This window comes from Dinoponera quadriceps, unplaced genomic scaffold (genome assembly GCF_001313825.1).
Source record: "Dinoponera quadriceps isolate SergipeBrazil2010 unplaced genomic scaffold, ASM131382v1 scaffold1782, whole genome shotgun sequence".
Classification (NCBI taxonomy): Eukaryota; Metazoa; Arthropoda; class Insecta; order Hymenoptera; family Formicidae; genus Dinoponera; species Dinoponera quadriceps.
In genome coordinates, this window is record NW_014555947.1 from 387,724 (window position 1) to 405,181 (window position 17,458).

The 17,458-nt window shown below is 47.7% G+C and overlaps 1 protein-coding gene across 1 annotated transcript in view; it reads right to left on the reverse strand.

Annotated features, from left to right (window-relative positions):
* Window positions 1–287: 287 nt before the first annotated feature.
* Window positions 288–17,458, reverse strand: part of LOC106746092 (ets DNA-binding protein pokkuri) — a 42,829-nt gene continuing 25,658 nt past the window's right edge. The window contains exons 2-5 of the mRNA XM_014622300.1: window positions 4,374–4,621; window positions 3,104–3,769; window positions 2,612–2,861; window positions 288–2,334 (exon numbers count right to left, since the gene is read on the reverse strand). Coding sequence (XP_014477786.1) covers window positions 2,061–2,334; window positions 2,612–2,861; window positions 3,104–3,769; window positions 4,374–4,596 — 1,413 coding nt within the window. The 5' untranslated portion in view covers window positions 4,597–4,621 and the 3' untranslated portion in view covers window positions 288–2,060. The remainder of the gene's footprint in view (window positions 2,335–2,611; window positions 2,862–3,103; window positions 3,770–4,373; window positions 4,622–17,458) is intronic.

Below are 17,458 nucleotides of genomic sequence, written 5' to 3' on the forward strand. Positions count from 1 at the left end.
CCCCCCTTTGCCCCCCCCCCCCCCCCCACTCTCTGTCTTCACTCACTCTTTCGCACTCATACCGCCATTCTCTCATACTTTCTCAGTTTTGTATTCTCAAGTGCAAAAATACGATTAGTAATTTGCTTAAAATCTGCATCTTCCTTCCTCGCTTCTTTTTCACCTCGCCTCGTGTTATGTTTCGCAGGCAATCACCGGATAAATTCGTGGAATGTAAGCCACAATCGCACCAGCAACAAACATAGAAATTTCGAATATAAATTTTGGTAGTAAAATATATATATATATTTTTTTTTTTTCTATAGAGATAAATTTATATATAACTCTGGCCCCGAATTTCCATAAAATTCTTTCACTACTCTTAGGGTAAATGTTGCCTTATAAGCTTCGTTCGTGTGTACCATATTTATGAATTGCATTATTTACATTTCCTACAACATACATATTCGATTACACAGAACGCGTATATTTCTGAATATATATTATATTCAGAATACCTTCATATTATGTATTTTTTTCGTCGCATCGCGAGCGCGAGCGATACAACACTCGGTTCCAAAATCGTGATATACCTACGAGTTTTTTGGAACAGTCGACTAAAATACCCTACATCATACATCGTTCTCTTAGTAAGCAGCAAATATTCTTGGCACAAATACGTCAAAATAACGGAGAAACGTTTTAGCGCATACAGAAAAAGCTCGAGAAGATCTAGTTGAACTTTTCTACCGGATTTCGTTTTTACGAGCGATACATAATAATTTCATTCAACTTTCACGAACAGATCTTATCGAACTCTTTGTACCCCGACAGCTTCCCAGACATATAATTCCTCTGTGATGCGTTGAAATGAAATCGAGTAAACCCCTCTTTCTTTCTTTCTCTCTCTTTCTCTCTTTGGAATTGATCTTGGTCAAGGATTGCGTTTCGCCGAAATACAAAGTCACATCACAGAACACTGATTATTTCATTCGTTAACACGTACTTAAAATTAAAAACAAAAAGAAAAACAGAATAAGGGCGCGGAAAGAAAGGAAAGACCTGGTAACAGTTTTCCCTCTGGCATTGCATTCTTTGTACATTGAATTAATCGGCGTGTCCTTAAGTGCACCTAAATCCTCATATGTATTCCATTACATCGTTGTAGAAACGGAAATGAATTTGCCCAACAATTCGCACAGCTGGGCCCGCGGGCGGGGCGGGAAGGGGTGGCGGGCGGAATATCCGCGAAGATCCAGCTTCATCGAAGCGTCTTATCGTTATCGGCGCGCAAACGACTCAACGCGAATGTCCGTGTGTGCGGACGGGCGAATCGTTATCCAATCTGCGTCGTGAGGTGATTGGTAAAACGCGTTCTCCTCTCTTCTCGCTTCTTATCACTCTCTTACACGTATCGACGAAAGTGTAAGGATCCTCGGTGTATAGGTATATGTGTGTGTGTGTGTGTGTGTGTGGTGTGATCGCAGCAACTCGGTGGAATCTCCGACAGACAAGGCAGTGGAGGAATGCGATTCCCTGGTCCTTCGGGGATTATCTTTGGAGCGTCAATGTGATTCCGTGAATTTTAACGCTTACTCGTTCCTGTCTGCCTTGACGATTACTATCAGAGAGTCTCGTGACATATCTAGGGATGGTGATTGTAACAGTCTTCTGTCACGTCTCGTGCAAACCGTTGCCTTTTAAAGGTCCGAATTAGTAGCGATTGCGTGAGCAAGGTTATGTATCATCGTAACATCGTGATTTTACTGTCTTCTGATTACCACTTCATTCCCTCTTGTTGTCAATAAACTCCTTTTCTCACTTAGCACCTGCTCTCTCTCTCTCTCTCTCGTGCGCGCGTGCCGTTCGACAGCCTTTTGCGATTATTGCGGATGATACCGCCTTTTCGTCAACGAACAACGAACCAGTCGGAGACACTCGGTCCGGTCGGTCGGTCCGTTAGTCGGTTGCCGATACGAGACCCTCTTTCATCAAAAGGTCGCCTTGCCGCCGACTCCTACGCCCACGGCGATTAACGATTACGCACGATCACTGCGTTCCTGTCATCGCTAGGTCCCGCGTCACTTCCTCTCTTCCGGCTCCTGATTGGTCCTAACGAGGTTGTACGCGTGACTTGATCTGTACTTGGCAGGTGGGTCGTGCAGCGGAAGGGGCTGTTCGCTCGACGGCTGGCTCATGCTGGACATCGAGAGATCCGTAGGCATGTCCACTTCCGACTCGATATTGGTGAAGGCCCCCTCCTCCTCCGGCTCTGGTTCCGATTTTATTCTCGTGTGTTGACGCAGCGCCGATATGTTCTTGATGTTCTTCAGTTCGACCGTGTTGCGCAGGAATCTGCAAAGAGCACAAAAGCGATCTATGGAATCCCTCTCTCTTTCTCTCTCTTGATAACGAAACGAATTTCTACGTGCCTATAAGCTCTTAGTTTTATATTTGTTCGAAAAGAGTCGTTGGCGTAACAGTAACCGTGAATCTAAACCTTAATATTGTTATAATTTGTTAAAAGGAAGTCGAAGTTAAGAAATCACCACGCCGTCACTGTCGGTCGACTCCGTTGTAATTTTTCTTACAGCGACCGAACGCTAATTACTCGCGAGACAATGATACTCACTGATAGCAGTGGCGTTCACCCTGGACTTTCCGAAGTATATTCACACGATAATAATAACGCAGGGCTCTACTCATTTTGTCGTAATTCATGGAGAGATGATTCTTCTGGATGCCCCAGAGCCGCGCCAGACCCGGCGGATCGACGATCTTGAACACACCGGTCTCCCGATTCTTCCACGCGATGTAATGCGTATACCGTTGCGACGGCTCGTTCAGTAACTGTTGAAGGAAGTCCCAGAGTAATCTGCCGTCTGAAAGGAACAACGGAAAGAACCACTTAGATCTTAACACCTCGGCTACCGCGCTGTACTCGGTCGCTACAACAGATTCCCGTTAAGCGAAGAGAGCGGAACACGAAGTAGGAATCTAAAGGACACTCGGGAGAACCGCCTCTCGACTCACTTTCGAACAATGGAAACCTCCCTGGTCCACGAATCCCGCGATTTGCCCGCGATCGGCGCGCGCGACGTAACTCGATTAATCATATACTAACTGGTGTTGGGCTCAGTGGAGTCGCCGGGGAAGAACTCTCTGGCGGCGGTGCTCGCCGTCGAGCGGAAGGCACCGGGTGTCAGCGGCATCAACTGCGGTGGTAACGTCGGGCTCGGCTGGTCCTTCACGCTAACCTCGCTGAGTCTCTGTACCGTGAGGGCGGTCGGTGTCGCCGGCGGGCTGCTGTTGCCGTTCACTTGCTGATTGTCCTCGTCCGAGTCGCTCTTATAGACCTGCGTCTGGTTGCCGTCCGCGTGACCGGGCGAGCCTGCTTGACTGTCCACAGATGGTGCCGGCGACAACGTTACCGAGTTGGCCGACATGAGAGAGGCAAGATTCTGCGCGTACGGGGACTCCGTCCAGGTAGGCGTGGGCGGGTGAGAATGCGGGCTCAGGGGATACGCGGTCGGCCTGGTCGGCGTGACCGGGCTGTGCGGCATGCATCTCTGCAGTTGGCTGAAGTCGCGCACCAGCATGTTCAGCACGTTGTGCAGAACGTCGCCGGCGCTTGGACATCTGTCCCCGAGGTCGGCCTTTGTTAGCAGACACAGGGCCTTGCCGTTCATCTGAAATCCTTCCATGTCGATCGTCGGCAGATCGAATTCCCTCTCGGCCCACTGCAGGAACGCCGCCACATCCTCTCGCGACCACAGTCTGGGATCGGACGCTGAAAGACGAAAGTACACGTGCAAGGCGTCTGAATATAGTCTGACGTCGTCGAAGCGTCTCGAGTGGAGCTCGCGCTCCTTCGCCCGGCGAAGGCCCACCGTTATTAGCATCGATACGGATTACGTTCGATACGTACTCCCCGGAAGGTATTGAAGGTGTTCGATCGTGAATAAGTCGCTCGGTGACTCGGGCACCGCGCGCAATCGAACAATTTCCCCTCGGAAACGATCCACTGAGATTTCGTGTTACTTTGGTACACTTCAATACGGGGAGCGTGTTAAAAAGCACACGAGTATAACGTTAAATCGACACATTCACCTTGTCACCACATGTGGCGCACATTTGTGTACCTTTCAATCACGTACACCCCCCCCCCCCCGTGTTCNCCCCGTGTTCAAGTAACACCAAATTTCAGCAATCCGCGAAGGGAACGCTGAACGCTTACGAAGATGTTTCTCGACTTCTCGACGCAAACGTTGAAACACTACCACGCGGAGATCTTTTCTCTGCGAGACAGCGGAAGTAATCCAGCGCGACACAGCGGTATACTAATTTAACACGAGCTCGCAAGGAGAAAGCGCCGTTAATGCGATAACGCTTACCAAGATTCCCGGGCAGATGAGTCTTAAAGTCCAAGAGGGCACTGGGCGGCGGGTGCGTGGTGTGCGGAAAGTTTATCGGGGCTCCGTACTGGGCCCGCCAGAGGAAGTCCGTACTGAAAGGCAGCGGTATGTTCGAAGGCAACCGGGAATCCATTCCGGTTATTCCGCCCGCGGCGGAAACCGGTGGTAGCTGTGGTAGCTGAATCGTTGGCACCAATTTCATATCACGCCTCCGTGGCGTCTTGTGTCTGCAAAAGAAGAAACAGGCGGTCGGGTTTATTATCGATCGCTTCGATTCGGAAAGCTCGCGTAATGCCGTAACACACACGCGCGCGTGTGTGTGTGTGTGTGTGTGCGCACTCCTTTAATACATATTTCGCTCTCGCGTCTTCGTTACGTAATACCGCATAACACGTGGATAAACTAACACACGCACCATGATCGCATGGCGCGCGAATCAGCCTGGGAACCGAGCGCAAAGTCCAATGACAAAGGGAGGGTGGGATTGAAGCGAATAAATAATCAACGATAAATAACGGACGCGAGTCCGCACGCGAGAATTAAACACGGGGAATCACTGTAATTGCGTGAAAATTGAATCGTGACCGAACATAGCACACTCGAGCGCAGGAACGTGTGAATAACGGTTTGAATCTTGGCTGACTGGGCGGAAAGCGAGCGTGACAGTTTGTAAGATAGATTTCCAAGCCGAGTATAAGAAACGGAATCCAAACTGTGAACTGTGAACGGAGCGAAAATCAAACACCGACGAGCTTATCGACGATCGTGTGTAGTAAATATTATTTAATAGTTCAATTCCAATCATCTCGCAGATTTTACAGCCCCCTGTGGATCGTTTCCGACGTGATCCACGAATTATTCCTGAAATTCCCAGGACCTCGGGCACTTTCCCGACCTAAGTCACGGATTTGTCTCCAACCCGCGATACGTAATCACTATATGACAGTTACGTCATCGACGTATCTCTCTCTCTCTCTCTCTCTCTCTCTCTCCTTTTTTCTTCCCTTGTTCCATGTTATCCTCTTTTTATCAGACTGAAATTAACTTCATTTAGCTCGCCTAATTAACAATCATTCGCCGACGTAGAATGACGGCAAGTAATAGACGGTGGATTACAGTTACACGTCGGTTCGCGCGATTTTCCTACTGCGGACAAGCGAGCGAGCGAGGTCGGGTGTTCGCGACTTCGCAAAGGAGAGGAGAGCGCATCGCGGCGGCGCGTGTCCGTCCTCCCTCGTCTCCCTTGCTCTCTCGCGCGACGACCGGTTCGCAGACGTTCATCGACTATTAGCATAGAATGTGGGGGCATAAGAATGAAAGCCGGCAGGAAACGCGGATTTACATAACGTATTTCCATCGATGTCGACGGAGCCATCCGTTCCGGGGACTCGCGAACAGGGCTCGGCGGGAACCTCCTCACCGCGCGCGGCGCTCGATGGTCAACGTCCAAATTCCCAGTTTTCGACCGCGAGGAACGAGTCACGCTCACACACCCCGTGTCAGGAGACCCGATCTCATCGGAATTCGCCAGCGCGGAACGTCCTGATATCGCACGGGCTATCCTAGAATATTCCGCTCTAAAAAAGGCACGAGTGATTTTCTCAGCGATGAACAATTCTTGGGTCGATGCAAAGTTCGCTTCCGTTTTTTCGCTCAGGGATCCTGGAATTTCCAAGGACACCAAGGATCGGAGAGATGGCGGATCATCGAACGAATTGGCGTATACACAATTGCGATTGATTGTATCTTGAAATAAATAAATGTCGTGTGTATATTTTGTAAATAAAAAACGGAAGCAATCAACGCGATTTCGCATCAACAAAATTTCAACAAACGTGTCTCGTCCTGGACTCTTTTCTAAAAAAGAAAACATCCATCTTCACGAGCACCTCTTGATGATATTTCCATCTTTAATATTTTTATTATTCTTTTTATCATATGAATAAATTGCATTCATTTTTGTTACGTTCGCGTCCATTATGTTTCCTGTCGTGTCATTGTGTTTACCGCGGAACGCTCTGCAATAGCGTTTACGTAGCGCGTTACGTCGGCTAAATAAAAAAGAAATGGAATCGCGTCGGTAATATAAAATGCCTGACTTCCCAGTAATTACACTATCTATATGGTAATCGTAGGTTTATAAACCTTATACTCGATTAAATGTAATTATATTCACGGACTACCGCGGATGCGCTTAACATGGCGACATGTTACGTTAATTTCTTGCGCGTTGGTTGCGGCACTGGGTGACACTGTGATAAACATTGAACCCATAATTACGGTCTACTTTAATGCGCCTCATAATAAGCAACTTCTAACTGGAAATCAAGCGTCCGATACGTCGCAGCGTGCGGAATGCATACACGATCGTATAAAAGTGCGTATAAAACTGCCACTGTGAATTACGGGCATCGTCGTGTCGAAATACGTTGTACATAATTATTGTTATCATAATTGTACATAATCATTGTTATCAATTATTCAACGTGTTATCGTGAAAATATTTCAATATTTCGAGGCGACTTTACTCAATGGGATTTAGAAAAAAATAAAAGAAACGTTGCACATCCACACAGAAAAAAAATGCTACATTCAAGTAAATAATTATTCCAATATTTCTCAGCAAATTTTTACTCGGATCAAGTAATATTTATTTAAGCAAAATGTTTTTCAAGTAAATTATCCAAGTAAAATTTACTTAATTCAAGTAAAAATCTGCTAAGGAGTATTGGAGTAATTATTTATTTGAAACTAGCACCTTTTCTCCGTGCACGAATATATTTCTCATTGGATCGCATTTCAATGAATTCCGCCGGTATGAATTAACAGCAGCAGTCAAAAATTACAAAGAAAAGACCGCGGGTAATGGGCGGTTTAATTAAATCTTCGATAAGGAGAAGCAGCGCTGATTCGAGATTTCTCCGAGAATAGAACCGGTTCGCCATTCGGCTCTTTTTCGTTCGCGATCTGGCGAGGTTCCGGCATATTTCCAGCAGGAATTCTTCGTGACACTTTGAAAAATAATCGGAGGAAGCTCACGGCGGCACAATGCGACGCGGTGCTCACTCGACGAGAGAGAGAGAGAGAGAGAGAGAGAGAGAGAGAAATGCCTCGAGGGAAGAAGGTAGGAACCTCGGGCATGCGAAGGTCGATGTGCCGTTGTCTCGCACCAGGAAATCCTCGTCTCCTCGGTCTCCTCCCCACTCCCTTAAATGCCGAGTACGCGAGTGGCCTTACTCACAGGTGCTCCTTTCGGCCGGCGATTTTTTGCCGCGCGGCTAATTAAAGCGGCTACTTGAGGCGACGTCGAAAGAGAGAGAGACGAACGTCGCCTCCGCGTAAATTTACGTCGCGTCCGCCTCGTGACACTGGTCTCTCATTTTTCATCGAATACCACGGACGGGATCGAGTGTCTCGCGAGGAAGTTCGAGCCTGATCGGACGATTTCTTCAGCTCTTTATTAGATTTATAACTGCGAAATTATTCAACGTCGATCATAATCCTGTGCAGAGCAGAAAATTCTTGGAAAAATTGAAACATGACATCCTCAAATTCGATGATTTTATTTCCGGATACGAAGGAACTGTGACGTCATCGACTCAGCGAATCAAATAGCAACAGGTCTGCGTGAAAATTCCAAGTCACTCTCATTTGGATAAAAAGATTCGTGTCGACGGACAATTTCGGCCGGATCAGAGTGTACCAGCGAGAGGCGACAGTCATGCGAGGTACGTTCCTGAACTTCCCTCGGTACAAGAAAGGTAACACAGAAAGACATACCGGAATCTGCGGTTCCGCTCCGTGTGTTTCTCGCGACGTTCTTTTCTTCCGGCGTGACGAAGAAGGGCGGCGGCGACGAGGTTGATCGCTTCGAGAATCGCGCGGCGGAAGCGGCGACAGGAAAAATCGCAACCACGACGCTGTTCGCGATTCCCCGACGCGGGGATCCGCGGGGATCGAAGGACGGAGAACGCACCGGAAGTGCGTTCGATCGCGACGAGGTTTCCGCATCGCGTATTTCTGCGCCTCGTCACGCCGTTTGTGATCAGTGGCGTAACCGACGCTTAGGAAGACCCCCGAAGAAACCCGAGAAGTTCGTCTTTACCTTGCTTTTATCAAGTAAACGTTCTGTTTGGCTTGATATATTAACGGAAATAAAACGTAGAACGATTTACATGAATATAATGGAATTGACGTACCGTAAAATTGCTTTCAACGTAAAACAAGACGATGTCAGACGATGCGAAGGAGAAAGAACGGTATAGAAAAGCATACGAATATATCTGTATACGGAGAAAAATAATATTCTACTGCTGAGAAAAGCGATTGGTTAATTCACTCCCCTCCCCCCCCCTTTTTTTTTAAGTAACAGTTATCTTCGATAAAAAATATTATTTTTGATAATAAAGTTTTAAGATATATTCATTGCAAATGTTGGAAAAGCTCATCATCACTTATTCAAAAGAAGATTATTACTTATTACTATTACTTTCTTTTCAAGAATATTGTAAACTTTGTCGGAAAAAGTTAAATTCGGCTAATTTGAATAAGCACACCAATCGAAGTTTAATTTAATTTAATTTAATACTCTTGATTAAAGCACTAAACTTATACATGTACTAGGACCGTGTTCCAAAATTCACAGTCAGCGCTGAAAATCTGTAGTTTATGTTACGTACACCATAGAGTTCCAACACTGACAGTGAATATTGGAATATTGGAAGTTTATGATTCAAATATATTTTTGGAATAAATTTAACGCTTATAATTGAACTTATATTAGCAGGCACATGAAATACTTGAAACAAGTAATATTTACTCGAATGCAGTATGTGTATTTTTCTGTATATATAAATTTATAATATCTACATGTGTGTGTGTGTGTGTGTGTGTGTGTGTGTGAGACATATCTTGATACACGAGACATTCTCTCTTCCCGAGCCGAAAATACTGAAATCGAAACCGGAAAGCATTATCACCGCCCGGCGGTATCGCCACGCAAACAGATGTCCATCGCGGGGAAGTGAAGAAAACGCGAAAAAGCTCTCTGACGTTCGTCATCGACGCGAACGTGTTTACATTGTCGCTATACGTTCGCGTGTCACGCCGCTCGGAAGTCGTCACGTCGTAGAGAGGAAAACGAGCGCGATAATCGTTCGCGCGTAGATAGCACCGCGCCGTCGCGATCACCACTCGTCGCTTCGACAGATCGTTGCCGTCCGGCAGAGGCCACGTGTTCCGAGGCGTGACAGGACGCGCCGGCTCGCAAATATTACTGAAAGCGCGCCTTAATTCATCCGATTCACGTGACGGAAGAGGCGCAAATTGCTCGTATAAACGATCGAATAAATGCCGGAATATTCATGCTGACATGCGACCTTAAACCTAGCGCCACGGAACGAACAGTCCACGTGTTGTCGCTTGCATCAATCAATCATACCCCGGTATCCCGGGGCAGAAAAGTGAAAATGTATGATTTACAATGTTACGTGCGTGTTTCTAAAATAATTATGTAAACGTTTTGCTGATCTCTCATTTCCGGCTTCACTGGGCTGTCACACGAGACAATATCTCCCGCCCGATCCGCGGCTTCGAGAGCAACGAAATCTATGATCCAAATGTTTCCGCGGGAAATCCGCTCTGGAAATGGATCGAAGACTGTCGAAGACAGCGAGGCTGCGCTCCGAATAGCGAAATATTGGACTCGATTTACTCTGACGTGTCGTTTCGATCCACTCGCTCTTTCTTCCGCACGAGATCGCTTGATTGAATTTAAATTGAAGTGATCGCACGAGGGTGAGAGCGCATGTTGTTGCGGGACGACGACGCGAAGATGAGCCGAAGAACACGTCCGAGCGGACGAAGTCGCCGAACCGGGGAAGATTGTTTCTCCTTGCCGGCGACAATTTAATCGCTGTCAGTCAAACGCGACGCGCCGTAATCGGTCAGCTGGCCGAGCTAAAGGGACCGTGATTAGACCTCGTCGTATCCACCTTGTCGTCTCGTTTCGTCGTCCCGGCCGACACGAGCAGAGACCTATACTATGCCTGCCATCGTTGTCGTCGTCATCTCTCTTCGTCTCTCGTCATGTTCCCCTTAATGTCAGAGGTTCGTTATGCCTTATTCATACCGGCGCACACCGGCGCGCATATTCGCATAGACATGCGTGCGCACACACACACACGTTCAGTTGCGTAACCCGCGCACGAAGAAACGACATGTGCGATTTGTTAAGATTAACGTGTGCACGCACACGCATACGCACTCGCCAAACATTCTCCCGCGGATATCGCCCAGCTAGTCGTCGCTGCAGGATCGTGAATGATTCTCTCAATCACGACGAGCCCGACCGGTCGCTATCGCCACCGTGTCTTGTGATATGAAATTATATATATATAGATAGATAGAGAGAGAGAGAGAGAGATTTTTGTACATTGGGAAAATTCAAACGTGCAATTTCATAAGTCTATGTATAGGTGATGAAAATGCAACAAAAGGAGATGATCTGATGCTTCTCAGAGATCATTCCTGGAGTGGATGTTCTTCATTCGTGGATGACTACATTTCGCAATCACCGTAGTACATTGGGTCGGGTGTTTGCTCTTTGAGAACTTAAGCAGACTGAACTCGAATAATATTCGGCAATATTTAATCGAGAATTGATTCATATTGCGTTAATTCGATATATTTCCCATGGTTTTATTTGATCAGTTCCTTTGATCAATTCTCGCTAAAAAAATCGCAGAATTTCCACAGGCGTGTGTGATGACGCATCTACCGGAAAGACGGCAGGTCATCGAACAAAACGGCTCATATTTAATTGATCAATTGTATATTATAAAATAAATAAACGTTATATGTATATATTGATAAAAAAAAAAAAAAGAACGAAACGGACTTTTGCATCAACCCAATATTTACACGATATTCATCGGAAATATCTTATCGACCCGATCTCTGACGCACAATTCCTAATTATCTGACGTTTACACACCTCTGCGAAATCATCGGACTCTACGTAACGAGATCTTTCCAATCAAGACGTGTAACAGCGTATAACAACGCTGGGATTCCCAAATGGTGCGATAACGGGCTTGATTGTAAGCACAAAACTCCGACGGTAAATACATGCCGCGATGAAAGACGACAAATAGTTCGATACCAACCGATATATCGGTGCATCGGTGTGGGTGCATTGGAATATCGCGGCACGATCTCGCAGAAAGCTACAGCCTGGGAAGTGTAACCACCTCATCCCGACAAGCGACCACCGCCGTCGACGCCTCCTCAGGTCGAGGAGGAAGTAGGTAAGTACACGCATCCGCGCGCGCACGCTGGCGCGTTATCTACGCGCCGCACACATACGAGACGCGGCGGCACGCAACGGCGGATTAAACGCGGTGTTCGCGGATCTCGCAATGTTTTAAGAGAACCAATTATTCCTCATATTCACGTGGAGTCCAGGGAGATCAAAAGGATTCATTATTCATGCGACCGGATATATATTTCTTTTTATCTATACATATATAAAGCATCGATGCGACGTTACATTAAAAATCACTTAGTTTCATCTCTCGTGTGCAATTATACGCGCTGCGGTATAATTCGAGCAAAAAGCAACGCACGTCAACGAGGATATTTACTAGCTATTTGCCGATCGAGTAAAAATAACGGATATCGAGAGAGGCGTGCGTTTATATACACGTATATATATATTGTTCGAGGCGCCGCGACGGTGACGTGCGTCAAACGCCCGCACGTGCATATGTATACGCGCGTAAATGCATGCATGCATGCATGCACGCATGCGTACGTGCGTGCGTGCGTGGTTCGTGCGCGACCTCGTGTAGGTGCGCGCGCGCCAGGCGACGTCTGAAAATACAACCAGGAAGAGGTATGTACCATCGAGGTACGTGTGCGGAGAATCGGTCCGCGCGGTGGGGGGAGGAAGAAGGAAGGTCCTTGGCGCGCGGGTTCGAACCAGGATTTAAGATTTATCATATATAACGCTCAAGAACGCACGCGCGTGCTTGAAGGAGAACGTTATCTTTTACCTCTGTATCTCTCTCTTTCTCTATACCTTTCTCTCTCGCTCTCTCAAACATACCGTCGCGTTTCTTCCTCTTCGCGTTGTACACTTCCGGGTTTCTTCGCTTCCTGTCTCTCTCTCTCTCTCTCTCTCTCACTCTTTTACATATATATTTCTCTCTTCTTCTGCTTCCCTCCTCTCTCCTCTCCACTCCGTCTCTCTTTCCCTTGTTCGTTTACTCGTACGCACGCGGACGCTTTATCGGTCCCCGTCTTTGTTCGCCGGTGTCGAGGTGTACTACCGCGCGAGTGATTAATGCGGTTATATACCGGCGCGATGTGTAAACTGGCGTGGTAATTAGCGTACATTGTAATAGCGATAGGCCGGTTTTTCCACCTCCTTTTTTCCCTCCCTCTCGTTTTTTCCCATCTTAACGATTTTGTGCCCCGCGTCCGAGCTCTGTTAACATTCCTCCGCTGTCTTTGGTCTCATCTTTTTACCGTTTTTAATGCGTAGTTATTTCCGAACGGCGCAGTAATGAAGAAAAAAACATACTCGCGTCGAGTCGTCGCTCCGCCGTTCCACGAAGGTATTCTTATCTCGCGTCAAGTTTTTCGTCGTCATTTCCCGGTGTGATTCACGATTCATTTGAAGTCCGCCACTTGGAAAGTTTACGCCACACCGCCCCAGGGGCGCGATCTGTACGTGCTAGGCATGCGTCTCAGTCAGGTGTTAAGCGTAGTAATATAGGACTTTTAAGCAGTCGGTGTCTATTGTTTGCCACGATAACAGATATATATATCTCTCTCTCTCTCTCTCTCCGGTGGTAGATGTTTGGTAGATAGCACACGGTGCACTGTCGATAACGGGGCTTCCAGTATCGCTCCGGTTTCATTCGGAATATCTATGGACACTTGCTTTTATGAGATACATTTGTACGTATGAGATAGCACCAGTCAGCTCCAAAGATAAGATTCGGGATAGTTTAATGGATCGCGTTTATATTAATTTCCGCTCTCCGAATTATCTCCGATTGACAAGGGGCAACGTATTTTGCGTACAATCGTTGAGTGACGACGATGGACGTAATCAAGAGAATCGACCGGAGAAAAAAAGAGAGTCACGAACGTTCGAGTTCTCCTTTTCTTCCTCTTTTTCTCTCTTTTTCTCCCTCTTTTTTTTTTTTATAAAAGCAGCAGAATTCGTGAAAGATTCGCGGAAACTTCCACTTTCGCGAGAGAGCCGAATGTATCGAAATATTCTCGCAAGCGAGAGATTGCTGGCAGATAAACCGCAATAAGGAAACGCAATCGCGGCGGATGACGCGTTATACCGACGTTTCAGCGCCGATGACGTCATTGACCTGACTTTTAACGTGACTACGATCGTGCGCGGAGGTAGAGAGAATCGCTTTTACCTATTTCCTCTTTCCTACATGACTATAGAAATAATCGATTAATCTTATCGCGTCGGTATCTCCGTTGTAACGAGTGTGTAAAGAGCCGCGGGTTGGTCATCCACACCGACTTACGTACCTTCGCGCGTCGGTCGCCGCTTCTCATGATCTAGAATCACTAATAACGTATCAAACATGTCGTACATTAATCGTACCTATTTATAGTATCGTAAATCAATTAAACGATATCGATACAGCTGATATTAGGTTAGAAATTATATTCTATGCTGCAAGTTTCCGAACCTTCGGCACGTTATATTCGAATAATGACATTTTCAAGTGTGAAAATTCGAATATATTCGGATATTCGAGACTTCAAGAACTGGAAAGTACGTATGTTCGTTCTGTAGGCATAATAAACAGTATTTACTGTTCTACAAAATATAATTATTTTTCTTGCATTGCACGTTATACTGTTACATGTGACGGTCAAATTTGCATTTATTTAACCTTAGAACAAACGAGGTTAAAATAAAGTTGATGAGATTTGTTACTTATCATTTGTGCCTTCTTTATTCACTTTGTTTCAAACTTGCTTTAAACTTGTTCATCCATTTTGTTTTAAACTAAATAAATACTAGACTCAGAATTGAACTACCTACTCAGACAACAAATGCTTAAAAAACTTCTGCAAGACTTCCTTTAGACGCCTTATTGTCTAAAAGACGGCTCTACGACGTCTTAATGTTATTCGGGTTAAACTGATACTCTTTGATCGCACAGTATCTTATTTTATTGCACTCCAAATTATTTCTATCAACAGCTTCGATATTTCGGATCTTCGAATAGAGCTCGAAACTTCGGATAGATAATTCGACTTGAAATCTCCAAACTTCGTCGTCAAAGTCGGATTATATCGAAGTTTCAAAGACACACGTATACATCGAACAGTACTAGTCGATATATCTCATTTCGTTCTGCTCGATTTTGAATTCTCGTACGAAGCGCGACGCAGCGACGCGCGAAGGATACGATGCGTTCCTCCTCGACACGCGAATAAGTTCGTCAATTGTCGCCTGCGGCTCGCCGCATCTCGGATGATGAAAGGGAAAAACGGTGCGCGCGGCCTTTTATCAGAGCTCTGAAGCGCGAGAGACGCGGCGAGGAGCGCGCCAAGGAAAACGCGTTATCCTCTCCGTCGATCGGCGGCCGGTCATGCGGGCGAGTTACGCACTGGCGGGCGTAATCGCGCGTTACGCACGTTGCTCGCGTAAACACGCAGGCCGGCTTCGCGAGCTCGCTCGGAGAAAGTCGAGCGCCAGAAGTGCAGCAACGGAACGTGCACAGAGCGCGCGCGCGCGCGCGCGCTACCGGCGCCGGCTACACCGCGTTTCCCCTTCACTCCTCGGCGTCTTCTAACCGCCCCGCGCCTATTACACTCACTCTCGCTCTCTCCCCCTCGCCAGCCCTTCCTTCGCTTTTGTTACGACGCGAGACGTTCCGTAAATATCCGTCCACGTAATATCTGCCATGTGCGAGCGAATCGCCGAGCGACTCCGCCGCGACGAGGAGGAACGGCCGAATGGCACATGCGTTATCGGCGAAACTGCATTGTAAAAAATGCAAGGTACAATTGCACGATATCGGTCGAGAACGATTGGGAAATCGAGGCTTCGATCGCGATTGCGTGCGCGACGATAACGATCGGGAAGTGACGAGAGGGACGACGAAAACGGCCGACCGGCGGCGATCGCGAAGGAGGCGAAATTTCGAGCGTACGATGATTCTCGATGTTCCCGATGACTCGGCTCTCTTCGCCGGGAGAAGCTTATCTCTCTCTCCCTTCCGTTTCTCTCACCCCGCGATATCTCGCCGCGGTGACTTTGCGAGGGAGTGACACGCCGGACTTCGTCGATCAGAAATACCCGGGTTCGCCGACCGGTCCAAGGTCACGGCTGCGAAACGACGCGGAAGACGTCCGAGCGGGGGCGATCTTTCAATCCCGGCTTCATCCCGCGCTTATATCGCGGAAGTCTCGCTAATTGATCGTCCTCGATGGCAGCGCGCGCGTGTAATCAACTGGCACTGATATATCGGTCGGCTTTTTTTTTTCCCTCCTTCTCTTTTTTTTCCCCCTCGCTCGCTCGATTTCCATCTCACAACCGGATATGGTTAAGGTCGCGCGCGCGCGAAACGTCGCCAATAATAGATAACGTGCGCGCACGAAGAGATAATCAGATACGCCGCGCTCTTTATCTAATCAGAAATCCAAATAACTTCCCAGTTGCTGCTCGCTCGGGAAGCGCTTTACATCCGCGTTTTCGCGACGGCGAAAAAGGCCCCTGTCCGGGCTCTTGGCGCGCGAGGAAAAAGAAACGCTCGATTTCAGGTGGGAATCACGAGGCAAACGTTCGGCGAACGTATCGCCCGAGGATTCGAACGGAGAAGCGTCGAATACGACGTTTCGCTCTTCCGCGACGCGTCGATGGACGTGACGAACGTCCTCCCCCCCTCCCTCGGTGTGTTTTGCAGATGTTTACGCGTTCGTCGCGCACGACAGGTACTCGGACGTGCACTATCGGCGGCACGCTTATCGTCGTGAAACGTGCGCCCGGCGTAAAACAGAAGAAGGCGATTTAATCGGCGCGCGTGTGCGTCCCCTATCGAGGCGGAAGCGATGGGTCTGCGCGGCGAGATCGCGGCCGATCGGCGTGGACCTTATCGCCGCATCCAACGCTGCGGACGTGTCAGACCGATACCCGGAGTGCCGCGAGATATCCCTGCGGACCCGCGTTATCGAGATCGGGCCGAGGATAAGTCGGCGAGATCTCGCGCCTTCGTGCGAGATCGTGGAAATCGATGAGATTACCTCTTATTAAATACTGATAACGATGGAGCTTGACCCCGCGCCCTCGCTCGCTCACGAGTTACGCGCCGTCGTATGCAAGATGGGCGGGGATCTCGCGAAAGAAGCGGAATATTTAATTTAATAGTTTTTTTTGAAACTAGCATCTAATGTCGAAAGCGCGCGACGTGAGTATCTTGCAAATTGTTTCCTTTAACGTGAGATCGATCGCGTATTCCTTCTGGAATCTGCCAGCAGTTGACGCGCGATATCGCGATGTGTGTACATATTTTTTCTGTAAAATCGCATCTTCTTGTGTTATTGACGATATGTCGCGACCAAAGAAACCTGTTGCTACAACGGGTCGCTCGAAGAGATCGTTCACGCGTAATCGGCGCGAATTTGGAGCGACGACGGTGCGCAAAATTGCGAGGAACAAGCGCTGCTTCATCAAGGCGCGATGGAATTTCGAAGATCGCGAGAGCGAAAGCGACGCGTACAGGTGCGCATACACCGGCGCTTATTGGCCGATTTATCGTGTTTGCGAGATTCCTTAACGACCTCGATTTTCCAACGTCTCCGGCGCGGCGAGAGCAACTGTGCTAACAGAAGAGATATCGGCCTGGTATCTTCTTCGGTAAATTTCACCTTCCTTCCGATCGTCGCGCGCGCACCGATCCTTCCTTTTACGAGGCTACCAACAAAGAGACACTGGTAAATGATCAATCGGTCCACCGTGCACTCTCACGTTTCGCAAACGAATGTCTTCACCGAGTGGAATTCTTATTTCGATC